At 51.5% G+C, this 23,094-nt stretch overlaps 1 protein-coding gene across 1 annotated transcript; it reads right to left on the bottom strand.

Moving 5' to 3' along the window:
- Positions 1-670: 670 nt before the first annotated feature.
- On the bottom strand, positions 671-11,317 carry LOC119397727 (uncharacterized; the record flags this gene model as incomplete). Its single annotated transcript, XM_037665141.1, has 3 exons — positions 671-765; positions 8,174-8,317; positions 10,720-11,317. Coding segments are annotated over 3 exons (837 nt in total), but the record flags the coding sequence as incomplete, so codon positions are not given.
- Between the last annotated feature and the right edge of the window lie 11,777 nt (positions 11,318-23,094).

Here is a 23,094-nt window from a genome sequence, read left to right as displayed (position 1 = left end):
GCTAAAGACGAAGACGAAAGGAACACAGAGAGCACTGGACGAGCGCTCGTCCAGTGTCGTCAGCTTTCGTCCTGTGCTCTCTGTGTTCCTTTCGTCTTCGTCTTTAGCGCTGCATCAATCATGCAAGCATTCCAACCACCCCAACGTACATTTCTACGGCGAAGCTACTAAAAAAGGAACGAGGTGCACAGACGTAAACACAAGGGTGCGCACTGATAGGGTGGCTAGCACAGACTCGGAGACACTTATTCAGAATGGTGGCACGACGGTTTTTCTCAAGTCATGGTGCGGAGAGTATGTGCACTTATCGCGTTCTTTTTTTTTTTCGTTAAACGCACGTTATCAATGGAGTATGCAGTGAAAGAACGTTTAATAAAACTCATTATTGTGTGGTCTGCGGCTGTGCTGTGTTTTTAGTTTTTTTTTTCGTAGCTAGAGATTACTGAAGACGAGAGTGTTCCATTCCGCCGCCAATGGAGAGCGCCAAACTCCCTTTGTGAAACGCTCCGTTTAACTCTCTCGGCGTAATGACAAGAGACTTAAACGGAGTTCGCGGCTTCCCTTGTGACAGGGGTAAGGCTAGCACCTAACTCCTTTAGGATCCGATCAGTAGGCGACGGAGTAACACAGATAGTGCACGTGGAAGCTACACTGCACTGGCGACGAGGCATCACACGCTACCACGACGCGAAAGGCAAAGCAAGTACTGCGCCGTCACCGAGCCGTACCACCCCGTGCGGCGCATGGCACCGACCGTAGAGTCTCCTGCAATAATGCACAAAAATCATCCGTTGTGCTGAAACTACCGAAGGGCTTCCCGTGTAGGCGCTCGTTAGTGTCATGACGCAGCACTCGAGTTCACCAGTCCCAGACGGTGAAAACGCCCCAGCCAACCAAGATCACTGCGAGAGGGAGTAGGTTTGAGACATAAGGCGCGTTTGTGAAGCCTCGTGCCTGTGTGTCGGTGGCGCATTGGGTAGACCACCCGAAACCTACCGTGGCGGACGGAGAGGTCATGGGTTCGACTCCCACATCAACCAAACTTTTCTTCTGGTTTTAACAGGGAAGCTGTTTAAGCTGGCGGTTATTTGTGCGGCCTGTCAGAAAACTATCATCATCAAGAACGGGTATGTGCCACATAAATTGGGCAAATCCCACTGTTCAGCAGTGGCGTAGCCAGGGGGTGGCACACCGGGCCCGTGTCCTCTCTACGTAATTTTTTTGCCATGGTATACAGAGCCCAAAATGACACTGGACCACATCGGCCTGCCCGGCTCCCTCTTCAGATCAAAAAGGTGCCCCCTCCCCCGAAAAACATTTCTGCCTACGCCCCTGCTACCCACCAATGGTTCGCAGAGAGATAGAGAGAAAGCTATAGAAAGAAAGAGGGAGAGAAAAATAGAGAGAAATAATGGGAATAAAGAAATAACAAGATAGAAAGAGAGAGAAAGAAGCAGAGAAAGGAAGGGATAGAAGAAAATAAAAAAGATCAAGACAGAAGGAAATAGAAAGAGAGAGAGAAAAAAAAGTCACAGAGAAAAAAAAGGAAGAAATAGAAATAAAGATAGGAAGAACGAGAAATAGGACGAAATAGAAAGAAACAGATGCAAAATAGAGGTACAAGAAACCATAGAGTTTCCTAAAATGACCTAGAGGGAACTCTGGCGCTGCGATCGTTCAGCCACCATGGGAATGATGGGTAGTACACGGATTTGCCCAGTCTTCGTGCTTGTGGGCTTCGAACGCACTTGTGGCTTTGTTTATTGCTATGTTTTGGTTTTCTTTCGGATAAAAGAATGGATCGTTGTGAACTTCGTGACCAGATTTGAATCGGTGAGCCTAAAGAAGTTAAAGTGGTGAAGTGAAACTGCTGATTTTTGCTGAACTTCGTTTTGCGACAAAGCGGATGCAAGCGACGCGGAGCCAAACGGAGCCGAAAGAACGAAGTTTAGACAAATCCGTGTACTACCCATGATTCCCATGCTGGCTAAAGCGCGATGCATTGCAGCTCCCATAGACACTAGCGCCAGAGTTCCCTCTAGTAAGTATTGTAGGAAACTCTATGCAAGGAACAAAGAGACAGAACGAGAAGAAAGACAGAAAAAATAATGAGAAACAAAGAAGTCCACCCAGCTGCGCTCTTCCTTCAGGCTTGGCAAGACTGGTACGAAGCTGCCATACTAGGGAACGGGAAAGACTACGGCGGCTGCGAGAAGAGCCCGAAGCAATGGAAGCCCTAAGCCAACGACGACGTGCTCGTAGATATATGAGAGGTGCGAACGCTCGGTTCTGGAGTTTGGACAACAGTGCCGTAACTAACCCAGCTAAAGCCTAGCAACATCCTAGAAGCCACCAGATCAGCAGCAACAACCTAGAAGCCATGAGTATCGTCCAGTTTCGCTGTTTCAAGCCTTGCGCGGCTTAATGCAAACTTCATCATTTTTTAGGGGCGAAGCACCTTAAGGTCTCGGCTTGTCGGCGTGTCATGTCGTCGTCACGGTCCATCATAAATGAGTATGCGCCACAAAAATTGGGTAAATCCCACTACTCGCCACCGGTCCACTAAGAGTGAAGAAGGCGACAGCCCAACAAATAGCCGATGACGTATCAGGATTTAGTTGCATTAATTAACAGAAATTTGTTAAATTCCGTCTCAAAATTGGTTTCAAATGCCAAGTTTTCTCCTGTAAAACATACTTTGTAGCGTGTTGCGGTGACAACGAAGACAATCTTAGGGCAAAATCGCTGCTAACGGTCAATGAGAGACAGAAGAAGGAGAAGCGCCTTAAGGTAAGCTGCATTCCGACGCAGTTTTCCGATGGTGTTAAACACCCTTCCTTACATGCCCGATTAAAACTTGGCACTACTAGTGCCTCATCAAAGAAATCTCTCTCACAGGGACTTAGAGGGAACGAGGAGGCTCACTCGGTCGCCCGAGGTCTCACTTACCGGTCGATCCCCGGAACCTCCCAAGTCACCGAAATTGCAAAAAGAAGAGAGGGTATGCGCGCACACCACGAAATCACAGCACACTGCAGACTAAATCGTTGAATAAATCGGCAAATATACCTGGGAGCGGACAGATCACTCAATAAGAAAGAGGAGGTTATGTGGCGAAAATTACAGACGGAGGTTTTTCCAAACCCCGTACTCTACAGCATGTGGCGCCCAGAAGTATTCAGGTCACAGTGTAAATTTTGTGATGATGCAGCAAATTCGGTCCACATGGTGTGGACATGTCCGGCCCACTATGATGGCTCGCACACTCTAGAATCTTGGGAGACCCTTCTCCGCAGCCCAGACCCCAATGTCCAGCAGCACATCATCAGTCAAGCCCTTGCTGCTGCCGTGTCTCAAGGCATTCCGGCGGACGTCTAGGGGCGACGAGAGAGGTAGACTTTCTGCTGGCGTGCATTGACTGATTTCTTAATAATGTCTTTTTTTTCTCTCTCTCAAAAAAAATGTGGCCAATTACCTCGGTCAGGCCCTTCTTCTTTTTCTTCTTCTTTTTCTTCTTCTTCTGTCTCTCATTGCCCGTTAGCAGCAATTTTGCTCCGGAAAACACTGGCGCACGCTGCATGCTTCGCCCCTCCACAGGTTTCACGTTAGTGGAGCTGAAACACCCTTCCCTACATGTTTCGCCCCTCCCCAGTTTTTTTATTTTTTTTTTTTGGCGTTTAATATGAGAAACTAAAGCTGATCGAGGAGGCCACGAACCCCCTAAAGAATGTTATGCGGTGCTGTGTGTCCTCGGCTCAACTCCTTCCTGCAAAGTATCCTTCAGAGCAACAAGAAGTGCTTATTGCAAAGTACTTTTGCCCCTGTGTCAGGGGCACAAACACTGGCGTAAGGGAATACGGCCGCTCCAGTGAGCGAAGCGTTTTCGTGCTTTCTGTCACTTCAACGCGAAGTGAGCGGTGAGAGCACAGCGCGTACAGTCTACAGAGGTCTATAAATACATGGCTGCGGGGGGACCACGCCCTGTAAGTCAAAGTACGCATTTCTTCCCGAAGCACTTTAAGCCTGCCTGGAGCAACGCAATCCATTTTTAAGGATGTTGTGGACAGTGTCCCCTTTCAATCTCGGGGGTTCTTCAAATGAATATCTAGTTTCACTATATCGAAATAAATTGTGTAGAGACGTTTGTGACACCGTTGCAAACTCTCCTAACCTGCATACCGCACTTGAAATGTGCCTATTACGCTAGCATTTTGTGAAGTAGCGAAGTACAGAGTACGCATTTTCAAGGCAACACGCGCGCCTATGTAGTTGCACATTTTGCTCATGCTGTGGGTGATGATTGTTATGAATTACGGCTGTGCCCCTTTATGGGAGGCACTAAACCTCGTGGCGCAGTTCACAGGGTAGAGCGTCTGGTGTGCTTCTGCCACGGAATATTACATTTGTTGATGCGCCTCGTTGTCCTACATGACGCCTCTATAGCGTTTTTCTTTCCGAAACCGTTTCAGACAGTGACGCGGCTCAGTTGTAGAATATTTGACTTTTCACGCAGTATGCCTGGCTTAGATTCTCAGGTCGGCTAACTAAGTAAGCTTTTTCTTTATTTCTTTCTGTGCCCGCGCACCCATTTATTGAAGTCTGTAGTGTGCACGTACTTCACAGGAGTACGGCCACTAGCGTGGGTTCGGACTTAGCGAGCCACAGGGCCGCGTTTGCCGTCGCCTCGCGTGAACTAGCGCGCCACTGCACACGTACGTTCGAGCGCAAAGGCGCCGAGCGCAACGCGGCAAGTACACAGTACTGCTCTCGAGATCCGCAACAGTTTATTGCCTGCGGCAACACCACAAAACGCCGTACAACGCCCGCTCCCAAAGGCGGCGGGAGAAGCAAACAGGCTTCACCACGCCACGGGCGAAAATACAACACAAATGGTGCCGCTGGCACGTCTCCGCGGGCAACGGGCTCACGGCGACACGCCGCTGAGAGAAAACGGGTCTCTCGCGACTATGCTGCGTACTCTTACGATCTGTGACCACAGGGCCCGATCGCTCGAGTGAGGGCAAACTCCGCTCGCGTTGGCTTCGATAAGTACGGTTTCGGCGTAGTACGACCACGCGCGAATGCACCGCACCGCTCTTCAGCCTAGCGTTCGGAAAAGGACAACGTAAGGTAAGCGCTCGCCGCTGGCGCAAGGCACCGTTAGCGAGTTCCGTCCGAGCGAGCCCAAAAAAGGAGCCGACGGACGGGAGAGGAAATGCGTGCTTACCCTACGAGGTCCAGAGAGGGTCTCTCCCTCGCTGCGCGAAACGTCTCGCGGGACACGAAACTCGAGCGCAGCGCCCCCCGTCGAGGTCCGGCGCCGGGAGAGAGGAGGTTAACGTCACTCCCCGCTCGCCCAGCGCCGTAAGACGGCGGAGGAGAGGAACGGCATGATCGGACGTGGGGATGGCAGAAATAGGCGAAAACCAGCGCAATGGCGACGGGCAAGCCTCAATCCCCACATCCCCCTCTCCTAAATTTGCCCTTTACCGGTCTGCCAAGGCAGCCGGCGGTCACCCATGCAGTTAAAATAACACTGCTATGAGCAACCACTAGCCTCGGTCCAGCCCTGGAGCTGCTGCTAAAAAAAGAATACATTATAATGCGAGAAAAATCAATAATACAAAATCAATACGCTTGAGAACACACAATACAATGAAATGGCGCTGCGGAAGGGAGGTAATTAAGGAAATTAAGAAAAGTGTTTGTGATGCTTGCGCGAAAGAGCGTCCACAGCGCGGAGGGGAGGAGGAGACAGGAGGCTTTTTGAAGTCCTGAACGGGCTCACCGATGGCTCGTCGCTCTTGTTGGCGATTGGCCTGAGAGTCCGACGAACGCCGCTTAGCTGGTGGTGCGAAGGTCCCGAATTTTTCGGCTGGAATAACGGGAGACCTCGCTGGGACAGCCGGCCCTTTTTTTTGGAATCAATAAGGCCGACCCGAACTGGCTGCGAGGCATCCTGGAGTCGGCAAAGCGCAGGCATACCTGCTATGTCAGCTGGCTTAGCGCAGGAGCCATGATGGAGAGGGCAGCCAGGCTTCTCGACGACGGCCGAGAGCAGGGGCACCGCTGGTCTGTCCGGCGTCAGCGGGTCATTGACCCGAGTGTCCACGTAGATGAGGTGAATTCACCACGCGCACTCTTTCCAGGCCCGCACCAATGCACCGCGCACGTACGCACGCAAACACACACGTCACCGCACATAGCAGCGCTTTCACCAAGCGCAGCCCGAGTTCGCCGTCCAAGGCCACTGCGCCTCACTTTTCACGGTGTCATGTCGCCAACCGCGCGCGCTCGCGTGGGAAGGCGCAAAGCGTCCTTCGTTCCTTTCCCCCCGCATAAGCACCACAATTCACGAATGCTTCCGCAGGCACAATAAATAAAGAACGGAAAAGAAAGTAAAGAGAACAAAATGACAGTCAATATGCGGCAAACACAACCGAAAACATATTAAATACACATGAGTATTCAAATAAAACAGAAAAAAAACACTAGCAGCAACTGGGCGGGCCGACTTCTTTACGAGCACTAGCCGTAAAGAGGCTAGCATACTGAGGCTGGAAAGTAACTGAGGGCCTTCGGTTGCGGAAAACAGAGTCCGCCGTCCGGCGCGAAATCACAAAGGTGACCGCTTCCTCAGATTATACCGATGCGGGGTCCGAATGCGGTCCGCCGCACCGGGTGTGCCCCGTTGCTTGCGCGAAGTACCACAGGGCGCTGGCGCAAGCTCGTCAGACCGTGATGCAAAGGATTTCAGGTCTGCGATATGGGCACGGCTGAGTTTTCCCGAAATGGGATCTTTCAGCAAGTACGCGAGTGGAGTCCAAGCTTTCTCCACTCGGTACGGACCAAGCCACTTAGGAGCGAGCGAGGCTGAGAACCCCTTACTCGCGTCGCTAAGGGCGTGGTTGCGCTTCAGGACAAGATCGCCCACCTCAAATGCTAGGTCGCGATGCTTGCGGTCATATTGGGCCTTCTGCTGAGCCCTAGACGACGCCAGACTTTGCCTTGCTTTACAGAAAGCTCGACAAAGCCGGTCCCGAAGCTGTGACGCGTAAGCAGAACAATCTGTCTGCTTCTCCTCGTCCCCGAGCTGGCATTGAATGACACTGGTCACCGGATTTGCCAACTCCCTTCCAAAATTTAAGAAGGCGGGCGAGAAACCAGTCGAGCGACTCTCGGATGTTCGAATGGCGAACGCGAGCTCGCTCAAATGGTCTGCCCAGTCCCTTTTGACTTTCGGCAAAGGCCGCCAACATTGGCTTGAGCGTACGATTGACGCGCTCCGTCAAATTGGACTGGGGATGGTAGGGTGAAGTGGTGCAGTGATCAATTCCAAGGGAACGGCACGTGACACCAAACACTCGAGCGGTGAAATACGAAGCGTTGTCAGTGATGAGCCTTTCCGGAAAGCCGAACCGGCAAAACACTTCCTGCAGCTTCTCGAGCACCGCCCTCGCTGTCACCTTCCGAAGAGGGAACAATTCCACCCACTTCGAAAAGTGATCCACGACTACCATGAGGTGAATGAACCCCTGCTTACTTCTGGGAAAAGGTCCCATTAGATCGCAGGTGGCCACTTGCCACGGACGCTCACTGACAATCGGTTTCATCAGACCAGGTGGCTTGCCACCCCTAGACTTCACCGTTTGACAGACGTGGCAGGAACGGCAATAGCGATAAACGTCACGCTTCATGCCGGGCCAGGTCACCGTCTTGCTCAGTTTTGCGAAAACTTTGGAGCCACTCAGGTGACCGGCCATGGGTTCGTCGTGAGAGGATCGCAACAGGGCGACTCTCAGACTTTTGGGCATAACCACCTTAAACGGATCGATAGACTCGTCGTCGGTGGCTATATATTTCAGCAGGAGCCCGTCATGGTCCAGCAAATATGAATCCGCCGGGGACTCAGCGACACACGCTGGTTCCAGCCCCCTATGCGCGCCCGCTGCAGGGCAAGCAGCGTAACGGCGCTCCGTCTCCCTGAGACCGTCGCAAATTTCGCGACAAAACGGATCACTTTGCTGAGCCTTCAGTAGCTCTTGTCTGCTGAAAGCGATTCCCATTCTCCCAAAGGGGAACCTGGTATCGCGCCCACTCAGGACCGCAGCAACCGCCGCTTGCGTCGGCGTCACGGGTTCGCTCTCGGCATCGTGGCCTTTGGAGAGCTCACCCGCTGGCCGGCTCCGCGGAGCGCTGTTGGCCTGGATAGCAGCCAGGGTTCGTCCGAATGCGGCGGACTCGCCCCTTTCGCCGAACGGCGGCGAAGCCGCTGTTTCGCCCCCACCGCTTGCTTGTGCAAAGGCACCGCTATCGGCTGTCGCACCGGAATCAAGGTTCTCGGCAGACAATGGGGCACGAGATAGCGCGTCAGCTACCACGTTGGTGCTCCCCTTTCGATACTGCACTGCAAAATTATAGTGCTGTATCAGGAGAGCCCAGCGCGCCAGCCTGCCCGCAGGCTCACGGAGCCGCATCAGCCAGCTGAGCGCACTGTGATCCGTTTGCACCACGAATTTCGTCCCATCAAGGTAGACGTCAAATTTCCGCAGTGCAAACACGATGGCGAGGCACTCCTTTTCGGTAACGGAATAATTTTTCTCCGCGGGTACCAAGGAGCGGCTGGCAAAGGCCAACGGCTGCAACACGCCATCGTATTCCTGTAGGAGAACGGCTCCTAATCCCAGATCGCTCGCATCAGTCTGTACAACGAACGGTCTGGTCAGGTCGGGGAGTCTGAGCTGCGCTGTCTCCGCAATGGCGCTAGACAGTCGGCAAAACGCCTCTTGCTGCTCAGGTCCCCATTGCCAAACAGCAGACTTACCCAAGAGCTTGGTCAAGGGCGCCTGCAGTCGGGCACAGGACGGTATGAAGGAACGATAAAAGTTAACCATTCCCACAAAGCGGCGAAGGCCACGTACGTCCTTGGGCACGGGGAAATCGAGGATTGCTCGAAGTTTCTCCCGATCCGGCTCAATGGAGCCTTCGCCCAGCGTAAACCCGAGTAACTGAATACGGGTCTGCGCTAATTGGGCTTTTGCAGGATTTAACGTCATCCCGGCAGCCCGCACCCTCTCGAGCACATCGGCAACATGGGCCAAGTGCTCTTCGAAGGTTCGTGAATAAATCACGATGTCATCGAGGTAGCACAAGCAGTAAGACCACTTTGCTTCCCCGAGGACGCGGTCCATGAGTCTTTGAAACGTCGCAGGAGCATTGCAAAGACCAAAGGGCATCCGAGTAAACTCGAACAACCCTCTGTGGGACGTGAAAGCAGTTTTGCACTGGTCACGCTTACCCATCCGGACCTGTAGGTAACCTTTCGAGGCGTCAAGCGTGGTAAAGTACCGTGCCTCGCCCAGGTTTCCTACGATGGAGTTTATCGTAGGGAGCGGATAGGCATCCTTACGAGTCACTCCGTTTAGACGGCGATAGTCGACGCACAGGCGATGACTTCCGTCTTTCTTAGGCACCAACACAATTGGAGACGCCCAGGAGCTAGACGAACGGCGAATAATGCCTGCCGAAAGCATGTCGTCTAGCAAGCCGTCGATAATCTGCCTTTTGGCGAGACTGACGGGCCTGGGGTTACACTTCAAAGGAAGCGCGTCGCCAGTTTCGATCACGTGGCTAACAAAATCGGTACAGCCCGGTTGATCGGTGAAGAGCTCATCGTATTGGCGTAAAAGTGCCGACAGACGAGCCTTCTGTGTATCATCCAAATGAGTCGCACAGGCGATCAAAGGATGTGGTGCCTCCTCGTTTCGTGTCGGTCGATCCAAAAGGTGGTTTCGAGCCGACGAGCGCGTACTGCCGGAGTATGACCCCGAAGTTTGCGCGCGACACGGTTCGTGCCGTCCCTCCCGTTCCCAAAGGGGACTGTGAGAGGAGGACTGCGTTGAGCAGGGGTATGACCCCGAACTCTCCGCGTGGCACGTTTCCGACGCTTCTGCGGCACAGGCAACAGTAAGCGCCGGCGGGCTGATGAACGGCTTGAGTTGGGAAAAGGGCCCATCACGATAGCCGCCATTCGCAATGTCCACAACGATCCCGGTCTTCAAAAGAAAGTCCCGACCGAGAATCACAGGAACATTGAGCCCTGGGAGATGAACAAAACGCGCGCGTCTCATTCGATCTCCCCATCTGACAGTCAACCTTGCGGCGCCAGCCGAATGGGCCACGCCTGTTGCAAGAGTGAATGTCGTTCGGCAGTCCCGCAAGCGCACCGAATGCTTCTGCAAGTGGGACAATACCTGTTCGCCAAACAGCGAAGCGCTAGCGCCCGTGTCCAGCAACGCCGAAAATTCACGGCCGGCAATAATGACCGGAATGAACGGCGCGTGCGCACCAGCAAGACAGCTTGCCCTGTACGCAGAGGGTAGAAGCAAAGGTTCGGCCGCCCGTGCTTTCACGAACGACCCGCAGTTCCGTTTCCCTGCCTCACAGGAGGCCTAGATCCGGTGCATTCCCTTGCTACGTGCCCTCTTTCACGGCAGCGAAAACAGCGCACTCCATCTCGATCTCTTTCACGAGACGGAGCAGCCTCGAGCTGCTGTGATCGGCTCGCCACGTTATCAAAGGATACGTCACGACGAGCGTCACCCACATTGCGTTGGGTCGGATGGCGTCCCTTCGCGTGGGTTTCGGGTGGTGCAGCACAGGCTGCCCGCCTTTCGTGCGTGTAGGGGTCAAGAGCGCGAGCGCTCAACTCCCATGCACAGCCACTGGCAGCCGCAAAGGCAGCGCCCTGTGACTTTTGTTGGGGCACAGCCCCTCGCCAGGCGCAGCGCGGCTCAAGGGCATCGCTGGCTGGCGGCGGCGGGCGATAGGCGCGCGCGGCGAGAAGGTCGCCTTGAATGCGCTTTGCCTCGGCGGCCAGCTCCTCCAAATCGCGGAAGCGACCGCCGCGCAGGTACGCCGAAAAGGTCGGATGTGCCTGCCGAATCACCCGTTCGACGCGTTCCTCGTTCGAGGCTCGGGGCTCAGCGATAGAGAAAAGGTCGTCCATCGCGCGTACGTATTCCTGAAGCGACTCATCAGGAGCTTGTGTACGGAGCTCGAGCTCTCGCCGCATCCTACTCTCGTAGTCAGCGGGTAGGAATTCGCGCAGCAAGGCCGCGCGGAACTCCTCGAGGGTTGCTGCTCGGTAGCCGGCAAGCCGATACCACCTCGCCGCCGTATCAGTCAGTGCAGCCGGGACAACGCGCCCGAGCACCTCCTGATCGTCCAAGCCCATTGCTCTCTGATAACGTGACAGAGAGTCAAGGTAGTCTCGGGCGCTGAGCAAATCCCCGTATCCGCTGTATGTTGGCACAGGCAATATAACAGCGGGGTGGGTGCGTTTCGGAACGGCCGAAAGCGTTTGGACAGCTCCCGAGAGCGCTTGGATCATCTCGACGGCGTTTTGCAGCAGCGTCTGAGTCGCACCTGCTTCACAGGAAGCCGTTGGTGCGTTAGCGGCGCGGTCGAGCGAAGGTGAACAGTCTCCCAGCTCGATCAGTGGAGCGGTTTCAAAAGCACAACCGCCCTGCGCGCCATTCCCAGAGCAAAAGAGGCTCCTAGCGGGATTTGCCTGCTGTCGAACATAATTGCCACTTGGGGCGGCTACCGTCGACAATACAGGCGCCTGCTCAGCGTGCGGTCGAACTGTCGGTTGCACGGCTGACGGCGGGCAAAAGTCGGCACGGGCCAGAGCCTGCGCCCCATCAATTCCACAGGGAACCGACTGAAAGCGCTGTGCCGTCGAACTGCCACGCATTTCGAAGGGTACTGCAGCAGTCGAAGGTGCCTGAGCGCACCGTTCGGATAGGGCAAAGGGCCCAGTCCGCAACGATGCTCCATCTCCAAAGGGAGCTGGCAGGCGCTTTGTGTCGTCCCCACAGGGGGTTGCGACACGTAAGGCACTGGCCTCATTCTCCTGCAACGCGGCATCCGCCAGAAAAGTCAACGGACAAAAATCCCGTGAAGCAGACATGTTGCGGCGAGCCCGAGACGCACAGGCGTACTGACTCGCTAAGAGCAGTCAAAAGCTTAATGAGCTTTTGATACCGCGTTGGGCGCCAGTGTAGTGTGCACGTACTTCACAGGAGTACGGCCACTAGCGTGGGTTCGGACTTAGCGAGCCACAGGGCCGCGTTTTCCGTCGCCTCGCGTGAACTAGCGCGCCACTGCACACGTACGTTCGAGCGCAAAGGCGCCGAGCGCAACGCGGCAAGTACACAGTACTGCTCTCGAGATCCGCAACAGTTTATTGCCTGCGGCAACACCACAAAACGCCGTACAACGCCCGCTCCCAAAGGCGGCGGGAGAAGCAAACAGGCTTCACCACGCCACGGGCGAAAATACAACACAAATGGTGCCGCTGGCACGTCTCCGCGGGCAACGGGCTCACGGCGACACGCCGCTGAGAGAAAACGGGTCTCTCGCGACTATGCTGCGTACTCTTACGATCTGTGACCACAGGGCCCGATCGCTCGAGTGAGGGCAAACTCCGCTCGCGTTGGCTTCGATAAGTACGGTTTCGGCGTAGTACGACCACGCGCGAATGCACCGCACCGCTCTTCAGCCTAGCGTTCGGAAAAGGACAACGTAAGGTAAGCGCTCGCCGCTGGCGCAAGGCACCGTTAGCGAGTTCCGTCCGAGCGAGCCCAAAAGAGGAGCCGACGGACGGGAGAGGAAATGCGTGCTTACCCTACGAGGTCCAGAGAGGGTCTCTCCCTCGCTGCGCGAAACGTCTCGCGGGACACGAAACTCGAGCGCAGCGCCCCCCGTCGAGGTCCGGCGCCGGGAGAGAGGAGGTTAACGTCACTCCCCGCTCGCCCAGCGCCGTAAGACGGCGGAGGAGAGGAACGGCATGATCGGACGTGGGGATGGCAGAAATAGGCGAAAACCAGCGCAATGGCGACGGGCAAGCCTCAATCCCCACAAGTCATATCCGTGACAGAAATGACGTACTTCAATTCTAGGTGGACCGCGGCATAGAACACCATCGTTTTGAAGAGCCCGTAGCGTTTTGCACAATTATTCAAGCGGGCAGATTGATTAGTTAAAACGTACGTGTATTTAAGTTCGTTTCTTCGCCGACTGAACGAGGAAGCGGTCACGTAAGACGCGTAAAGAAACAAATGCGTCGAGCGAAGAAGCTCGCATAGAAAAGTGCAGTTTGCTTCGCCATCTCATTCGCTTCTCGGTGCTCACCTCAACCATGTTCTGAGGAAAGGAACGTCTGTGGCCGTTGTAAACATTCCTCGACTTCTCTCTTGTGTCCACGTTTGCACGCCCTGTCTTTTTAACGTGAATACCTACCAACTAGCCCAGTTCTCTCTTATTCTATTCCTGGGGTGCCTACTGCAATTACAGTTGCGAAGATACCCACTACGTGTCCGTAAGGGCTCCTGCGTGGCTGCACACATTTTTGCGATAGCAAGTATACGGACACTCTCGACGGGTTTTTGCCGTCGCTGACGCCGTCATGTCCTGTATGAAGTCCAAATTGATAACATCCCCCCGCGCATCGTATGTTCTACCACGGGTAAAAGCGCGCGAGCGGAGTGACGAACGCTCGAGCAGCAACTTTGAACTTGGATTCTGAGGGCGCGGTCGCGATCGCGGCAGCCATCAGTAGGCGGCTCGTATACCTTTCTACATGCCGCGCTATCAAAGGGACGAGACTGCGCGAAAAGAGCATCTCTCCCTGGAGCGGCCGTATTCTCTTACACCACTGTTTTGTGGAGTTACGTACGCAAGGTCGGGTCCAAACGAGTTAGCTGCCACCTCACTTCGTATAATATTACAATTTGTTGCTATCGGATTCATTGTCTCGCCCTTGTGGCGTTTTTTTTTTCTTAGTGCTGTCACCGATGATGATGATTATAGCTCGGCCCTTTCGAATCGGCCTTTCGACCACCCACGCAGTTCACGTGGTGTAACGCCTGGTGTGACTGCACCTCTCCGCACACGCGCTTTCACACCTGTTGTAACGCGGCTCCTCGCCCGACACGACCACGGTACAGGGCCTTTTTTCGAAGCAGTTTCAAGCACGGGCGTGGCTGTGTGGTAGAATATGAGACACACACGGTGAACACCTGGGTTCGACTCCGGCTCGAGCCCCGATTTTTATCACTTGCATCCATCGAGCGTTGAGCAAAAAATCCCGATCTTTCGCTCAACGCCGATTTCTTCATCAGCAGCCAACGCCGCCGACACTGCATTTTCTGCGACACGGGCTCTGTAACGCTATCGCGTTAATATATTTCTTGGTGGTGCTGGGTTTCGACGTAACAGCTCAACGCTCAATAGCCGAGTGTCTTACCCACTGGGCTCGCACAAGCTGAATACATTTGAACCATATTAATCCGTTGTACCGGCGATGCAAAAAGATGTGGGCATTTTTTAAATATCTCGTGGTGAGGGAATAAAAGCCTTCTCGAGAGCATGCATTGTGCACGCGACCCGTTGTGCTTGGCAAGCCCGCCACATCGCCAACACGCGTATCGTTCCAGGCGAAGAAAGGAAGGCGACGAGTGCGGGAACGTCGTGGGCGCCATTGGCAACGAAGATGCCCACCTCGACACACAACGAAACAGCGGCGGCTCACACAACAATTTCTGCTCAAATATAAAGTATTTTGCCGAAATTGTGCTCATACATTCTGATGCCAAGCACGCCCCGCTTTAAATCCGCCGCACCCGAAAAGGACGATGAGGGTTGTCGGTATGCGCTGCATTCTACGCAATGGAAAACAAGGCACAGTATATTTGGAGCAAAACGCGGGTTACGACGAGATATTCGGATAAACTTTTTAAGACGGTAGTTGGCGTTAGACGACAAAAGAGCCGGGCTGGCTGACTTTGTCCGGAACGGAGGGTTGATTACGTTCAGCACTACTGCCGTGCACACTTTGCCAACAACTCGATTTACGGCCCAATAGCGACTGCTTAGCGAGAATTATGTTCCACGGGCGAGTTTGTGGAATGTGAAGGAGCACCACGTGCTGCTCGCACAGCATTCGAGCTCGTAAAACTTGGCAACTTTCACTCGCTTCTTGCGAACCGATAAATTTTCCACCGAAAGTTCAACAACTCGGTGAGGGCGGTAAGAGTGAGCACTATATCGTGATGAAGGGCTCTGTTGCCAATAACGGCGCCAATATTGGAAGACTTGAAATGTGACGAGGCGCACTGTCACGACGCGCAGACATCTCCGCGGTTCGTATTTTCTCATCCTTCTCACGAAACGATAAAATACTGCCATCTCAAAAATTTGCCACTGCGAAACGAAAAAATGTGACGCGTGTATTTTTGCGGCTTTCTTGAGGCCACTCATGCAATAGCCGAGTGGGGCGGTCACTTCACCCGCCCGTCGCAGCCATCGCGCATAATGAGAACAGATTCTTCCCACCGAACTGCGCGTAGAAGTCAGCTATAAGTCGCGCTTGCCAGCTGCTCCTGGTAAAAACAATTTGAAGACGGCGCGATGTGTGTAGTTACGTATAGTCGCGTGCATTGCCAGGGGAATCGCATCAGCTGATATATATATATATATATATATAATGTGTGTGTGTGTGTCACACAACGGAGGCGTTGTCAACAGTGATGTAAATATTTATTTCCCAACAGCTTCTGGAGGGGTCCTCCCTTCGTCCGGGTTTAACTCACTCCCTGACGAAGAGAAAGACCCCTTAAGAAACTGTTGGGAAATAAATATTTATATCACTGTTGACAACGCCTCCGTTGTGTTATACCATTACTCGAAAAGAACTGGCCCATTGAACCATTAACCTACCCCTACCTATATATATATATATATATATATATATATATATATATATATATATATATATATATATATATATATAATCGCGACAGCACTAAATAGCTCGTTTCGCAGAAATTCCGGTGCCGGCGTCGCTGGTTGTGAGCGAAAAATCAGCGTTGTCCGTGAGCGAAAATTCGCGATAGATGCAAATAAAGGCATCTTGGGCTCGAGTGGGAATCGAACCTAGGACTTCTGCGTGACATGCAGTTGTTCTACCACAGACCCACGCCAGGGCTCGAAATTGCTTCGGAACAAAACACTACAGGAAGGAAGGCACAGGAAAGGGAGAAGGCAGGGAGGTTAACCAGACAGCAGTCCGGTGGGCTACTCTGTGCGGGAAAGATGAGAGAGAGAGAGAAGATCAATAAATGCGCTGAGACGTATGTGGTGGTGGCAGTGTACAATAGTCACAGGTGTCCACAAAGGCCCGTAGTCCTGAAAAAGCATGAAAGTGCTTCTACTGCCTTGTGCGCTGACGAGCGATGGGGACGGTGCTCCAGCAGCATCTGCACGGAGAGCGGCCTATCGTTTAATCGTCCCATCACATCAGAAAGTGTTCTTCTTTCAGAGGAAAATCGAGGGCGGCGGCATAGGAGATGCTCGATGTCTTCCTCAGTACCGCAGACCTCACATGCCGCACTGTCAGTCACTCCAATTGAACCCAGCCTCAATTAAACCCGTGGTGTAGGCCACCCGTTGGCCTATACCTGAAACGTCATAAAAACAATTTAAGGAAAGTATAGCTTAATTATGACGTTAATTATTACGTAAGACCATGTATCTAAATTATCGGAAGCCAAACACGACGCCCTAGAACTGCCCTGCAGGGCATCGACTACATTTTATTTCTGCCCCATTGGACTATGAAACGGTTGAATATTACCTGCCCTTTGATGGTCGAAGGGGGAAGTGGCGTTTTATAATTTTAGCGCTATTGCCATTTTTGACGTTGTATACAGCAGTATTACTGAAATAAGTGGCAAGCAGTTGTATGTCTTGCATTATTCGCTGCGAAAGGCCTCCACTGGAGTCCTGCGCTGACGTGCTATGCAGTGAAGGCGAGGCAAAGACAAACTTCGTACGACCTTGTGGTTGTTCAGTTGGGAAATCTTATCTCGCTTAAAACAAAACCTACTCTACTCAAACTTGCTGTATGTCATACCAACAAAGCATACTACATAACGATGCATAAGCCATATTTTTACATGGACCGCTACATTGCGAAAATGAAGCCGCAATATGGGTCAAAATGCTATTTTCCCAACTTTGTCAGAAATACTGTGGCAATGTTTCTGCTTCTTTCGATCCCGCAGTATTTTCATCACTTGTTATAGGAACCTACAAAGCCCGAAATGTGAATATATTACTCGCAGAAAAATCTGTGCTCTTTCTAAAAAATGCAGCATATCGCGATTTTTCGTCAAGGCCAAAAATAATTAAAGTTAAAAAAATTAACAAACTATCATAGTCATTAAAGACCAGCGCCTTCAGGTTAAGAAAAAGAATTGTTTCGTAGTAATGGCTCAAACCAGCAATTTTATATAAATTATTTATCGCGACACAGTTTCACTTCCGTGGATGGATGGATGGATGGATGGATGGATGGATGGATGCTATGAGCGTCCCCTTTATAACGGGGCAGTGACAAGTGTGCCACCAGGCTCGACAAATAAAAAAACCTTTTCCTTTTTTTAATGTTGGCCTAATGTCTACTTCGATTAAATCTATCTCACTAAGGAAAAAACATATATTCTCAGCCCTGTTCTCTGCCCTTTACCGTAGAATGCCTTTATTTTTTCCAATATTTATTTTCGTCCTTTTAACACGAAAGTGTTTTATGCCGGGGTCCACCAAGACTTCAGTGACGAATTTCCGTCACGGAAATGACGTCGAAAATATTTACACGATCAGATGGCAAAGAAAAAAAGGTTCCGTCAACGGGCATCGAACCCACGACCGCTCGGTCCGCAACAACAGATGCCGGGCACGCTATCCACTGAGCCACGGTCACAGACTCCAGAGGCTTTACAAACGCGCCTTTTATATCTACCACTCTCCCGGTCGGAGGGGTGGTGTTGCCCTCTGGGAGCTGTAAAGTAATTCGTCATTACTGTGGCCTCCGCGATTACACGTCCCTCCCATTCGGCGCGTTTTCAATAGAAGTTCAATTTTGACAATGCCTTAACACACCGCGAGGTGGCGACCTTAGCCAAGCGTCGTAAAAGCGTCGGCCTCGGTCATACCTCTGCGACGCGCGCCTGCCTCACCTGGAGAAAGACTTTATTTATCCCAAGAGGGCAGGGTGCGGTGGTGGAGGGAGCAGAGGAGCCTACCCGGCGTAGGTCTCCGCTACCCTCTTGGCCCAATCCAGGATCTGGTCCTGGACCTCGGGCGCCGAGCTGCACATAGCAGCCTCCCACTGCTCCTTACTACTAATGTTTAGTGAGTTAGGTGGTGGGTTCAGAGTACAACCCCACATGATATGATCGAGATTGGCTCTTTGTTGGCAGAAAATGCATAAAGGGGAGGGATATATCGCAGGGTGTATAAGATGGCCAAAAGAGGGGGTAGGGAACGTACGGGTCTGTAACTGGCGCAGAAGTATTTCGTGGTGGCGAGTAGCTCCCCGGTGTAAGGGGGGGTATACTGTGCGATGAAGGCGGTAGTGGTTTGGTATGTCGTGGGAGGTCAAAAGACGATCCCTCGCACTGAAGGGTGCCGCGTGGTCTAAGGCGTCGTCGGTGGCCTGCGCCCGGCCTGTCATTCCTCGAGCACAGGCATGAGCCGCCTCATTGCCACACAGCCCCGCATGCGCGGGCGTCCATATGAGAGCAACGTCTTGCGTGGGAGAATGTTTATTAAGAATTGAAAGGGCAGTTTGGGAGATGCGACCTGCACTGAAGTTACGTATGGCAGTTTTAGAGTCACTAACAATCATAGTGATATTGGGGATGGATAAACCTAATGCGATGACAGCCTCCTCTGCCTCCTCCGAGAAGTTGACAGTGACGGATGCCGTTGTGATCGCCTTGCCGTTGGTATCCACAGCAGAAAGGGCATAGGACGAGGAAGATGGGTATACTGCCGCATCGACATAGAGCACGTCATTGGCTCCTTGCAAGTTTTTCTGAAGGGCCTTTGCTCTTTGGATTCGACGTTTAGTATGATAAGTAGGGTGCATGTTTTTAGGAAGGGGCGGTATGAGTAATTGGTTGTGTATGTGGTAGGGAATGTTATCCTTAGCATTGGTGATAGAGGTGAAGTTCATGCGGGTAGTAGCTAAAATGTGACGGCCTGCGCTAGTGGTCGCGAGCCTAGCGTATTGAGCTGTTAAATGGGCTTCTGTAATTTCTGAAAGGGTATATATGACACCTGTCTGATGGAGTCGTGCGTTAGAGGCATTGCATGCAATTCCTAGAGCGTGTTTGTAAACTCGGCGAAGGAGGGTGTTGACGAAGTCCTCCTCTGCTGGTTTAAGGTGAAGGTAGGGTAGGTAGGGAGAGCATATGTGATTTTACTAATCACAAAAGCCTGTGCGAGACGAAGTAGCTTTGACTCCCGGAGCCCTCCGTTCTTACCCGAGATTATTCCTATCAGTCTTAGGGTGTTTTCGATGGTATTGCGTAAAGTTTCGAGTGTGTGCGTATTAAGTCGATTGTTTTGAATAAATAAACCTAGTACACGAATGCGTGAGACTTTAGGAATCAGGCACCCATTAATGTGCACTTCGATCATTGGAACGTGTTTGTTTCGACGGTGAGTTGGTAGAAGGAGTAATTCTGATTTGCTAGGGCTGCAATAAAGATTCATCTGGGATGTGTGTGCAGCTATGACGTCTACAGCTGCTTGTAGTGTGTCTTGAATGTGTCCATCTGAGCCTCCTTTCAACCATAAAGTGATATCATCGGCATAGATGGAAAAGTTTAAGTCAGGGATATGTGGAAGAGCGGTGGCTATAGGTAGCATAGCCAGGTTAAAAAGGATGGGAGAGAGCACCGACCCCTGAGGCGTTCCGAAGCTGCCCAGTGTGTAAGTTGGGGAGTGTTCTGGTCCTAATGTTAATGTTGCTGTGCGGTCTGTGAGGAAGCTGTGCCTCACCTGGCTGTAACACCGCGTTCCCCGCTCACGCGCTCGCCTCTAGAAAAATCGCGGCCGCGCTACCGGGGCGGCACGACGCGCTTTGCGTTTCCCTCTAGTCCGGCCGTGGTGTTCAATCACATTTTAACATGCCGCGGGATGGCGACCAAGTTCTGCGTCCAATATGCGACGCTCTTCTGGCTGTCACACCTCGTTCCCTGATTACGCTTTCACCGTTAACTACCACAGCTACCACAAGGGTCTGTTTAATCATTTAACATGGACGTTAGTCGTCGGGATGGAGATGTACCACCGATCATCAAAGTGGATGCATCCACGTTAAACGGTGCTATAGCTGCCAGGCATCAATACACATTGTGCAAACTCTCTTATATCGATGTACAGTAAACATTCAGTTACTTCTGTAAGGGCACGCTTTACTTTCGTGTTATTCCGATTCCTATGACGCAGGGATCAACCATATTTTTTCTCTAATTTTCTGCCAGCAATACTCTAACCGTCTCTTACTTATTTCTATCGCGGGCGTGTTCAGCTTTCCATTGTTGTCCCTAAAACCCAAGGCTTTATGTAGGCTCGTGCTCAAACGTACACCTGGGTGGACATCTCCACATTCAATCAGAACATGCTCCGCCGTTTCCTTATCTTCCCCGCAGCACGTGCATTGTTCTTCTTCCTTACTGAATCTCGCTTTATAACTACGCGTTCTAAGGCAACCCGATCTCGCTTCAAACAGTAAAGCGCTTCCCCTTGAATTATCGTAAAATGCCTCCCTCCTTATTTCGTTTTCGCCCTTTCACTAGTTACTCAAAGCCGGCTTTTTTTTTTTTCATCTCTGCTATCCAATAAATCTTCTCCGCCTCTCTCACTTTTCTCTTAACGCTCTTTGTTGACATATTGCTTACACTACCAGCCGTATATTTACTAGTGAGCCTCCTAGTTCTTTTTCTCCACTGTGTATCAACACTATTCCTCTACAAGTTCCAGAACACCTTCTCTGCCCATCTGCTGTCCTTCATATTCCTTAGCCTTTATTCGAACCTTATTTTGCTCTGAGATTCCCCCGCCTCAAAACTTGCCCATCCCATATCGCCCTTCACAGCCTCATTTGGCACCTTCCCGTGATCACCCAACGCGAGGCGTCCCACAGTCCTTTGATTTACATCCATTCCTGATTGCACCTCTGACCTCATGCACACCACTGAGTTCCCAAAAGTAAGCCTCGGAACCATTACGCCTTTCCACAGACCTCGAAGCACCTCGTAGCTATTGTATCCCCACAACGCTCTGTGCTTCATTAGTGCAGCATTCCTCTTTCCCTTTGCTACCGATGCTTTCTCTTGTACCTCCATATATCTATCCCCCTCATTTACCCATACTCCGAGGTACTTGTATTCGCTTAACCTGGGTATTTCTTGGCCCTGTATTGACACCGCCTGATCACAGGGATCATTGAATACCATCAATCCACATTTTGTTAAACTAAATCCGAGTCCTAGAGCTTCACCTTCCCTTCTGCATATATCTGCCAGTCGCTGTATATCATCTCGACTGTCCGCAAATAAGACAATATCATCAGCATAAAATAAACCTAGAAGCTTCTGCTCAATCATCATGCCGCCCTGTTTGTGTGACAGATTAAAACCAATGTTACTACCTTCTAGCGCTTTTTCCGTCCTCACCATGTACAGCATGAATAACAGCGGCCCAAAGCACCCAAAGCGTGCCCCAAGTTCGAAGCGCCCTCTAGGCAACAGAAAGGTTTTCCCGCAATATAACGCCTCAATCACTACGTCTGACATTTACATATACGGTTGGTTTTTTTCAACATGATCGAACATGGTCGGAAATTTACCTGTTACACTTGATATGGAATGACCATATTACATATATACAGGGTGTTTCAGCTAAAAAGCACCAAGTATTAAAAAATTAAACGTAGGCGCTATGCGTCTCCAATTAGCACAGTATTGTTCCCATACATATAGAGCACGTCACAATATTTTTTTTTCCTATCCACCAAGCTGGGCAATTAGCAAAGAATGCTTAATGAACTTTTTAATTAGTAACTAGAGAAAAAGATATTCATTACAAAAGTTGTAGCGCTTGTTTAGAACCATCGAATTTTTCAATCTATGGTAAGATAACTCCCCTGCTTAATTTTTTTCCGGCCTTTATAAGCGCGCGAACTTTAAAAAGTACCACGTGACTGCCGCCGAACTCGCGGCGCTTTTAGTGCCCTGAAATGTAAGTTGAACGAACTACCAATTAATCCGGACTGCGGGGTTTCAATCTATTGAAGCAAGTGTGGGATTTTGCTCGATTTAGACCACATGCTCTGGCGCTGCTTGGCGTTGACTGGTGATGGTTCTCAAGGTGAACGGTGGTGGCAGCGGATGTCACACAGTGTTTTGCTGGCGGACCCACTCAGGGTTGTCCAGGGCGCCTGTGTGGCGGCAGAGGGGCTTGGCCTCTCTGTCCCGGCGCGGGAGCGGCCCGCATCAGTTCCGGACTGAATCCTCGGGACCTGAATAAAGTTATTCATACCATACCGGCTGCTTCGCGCACGGAGGTCGATGTGAACAGGCTATCGGTGAGTGAGATGGAATGTTAAGCGACAAAACGAGCATACCGTTTCAACAACAAAACGTCTTCTACGAAAAGGCGGCAGCCACGGAGCAGATGCCACATGAGAGCGTAGGCAGCATTTGATGCAGCGTAGGCATTTTTTCTTTTCTTTTCGCACCAATGAGGAAACACATTGGAAGGGGCGAGGGTGACAGCGTGATGAAGGAGCGAGATAAAAGAGTCTCTCAGACTTGGTGGCCACTCTTTCGTAGATTTTCTTTTTCTTTTTTTTAGACGGTACGCTCCTATTATCATCTATAGCGTCCATCGCAGTCATCGCAGCCTGCTCAATCGACCTCCGTGCGTGAAAGAGCCTTTGGTAATTCATTCAAGCTACATTTGAGGGCACTAAAAGCGCCGCGCGTTAGGCCGCAGTCACGTGGTAATTTTTTTTTTAATTCGCGTGCTATAAATAAAGGCTGGAAAAAAAATTAAGCAGGGCAGTTATCTTAGCATAGGTTGAAAAATTCAATATTTCTGAACAAGTGCTACAACTTTTGTACAGAAGATTTTTCTCTTGAGTTACTAATTAAAAAATTGATTTCAGCAATCTTT

Source organism: Rhipicephalus sanguineus, chromosome 6, assembly GCF_013339695.2.
Source record: "Rhipicephalus sanguineus isolate Rsan-2018 chromosome 6, BIME_Rsan_1.4, whole genome shotgun sequence".
Taxonomy (NCBI): domain Eukaryota; kingdom Metazoa; phylum Arthropoda; class Arachnida; order Ixodida; family Ixodidae; genus Rhipicephalus; species Rhipicephalus sanguineus.
Note: the sequence above shows the minus strand (reverse complement) of the source record. Positions and strands in the feature narration are given on the sequence as shown.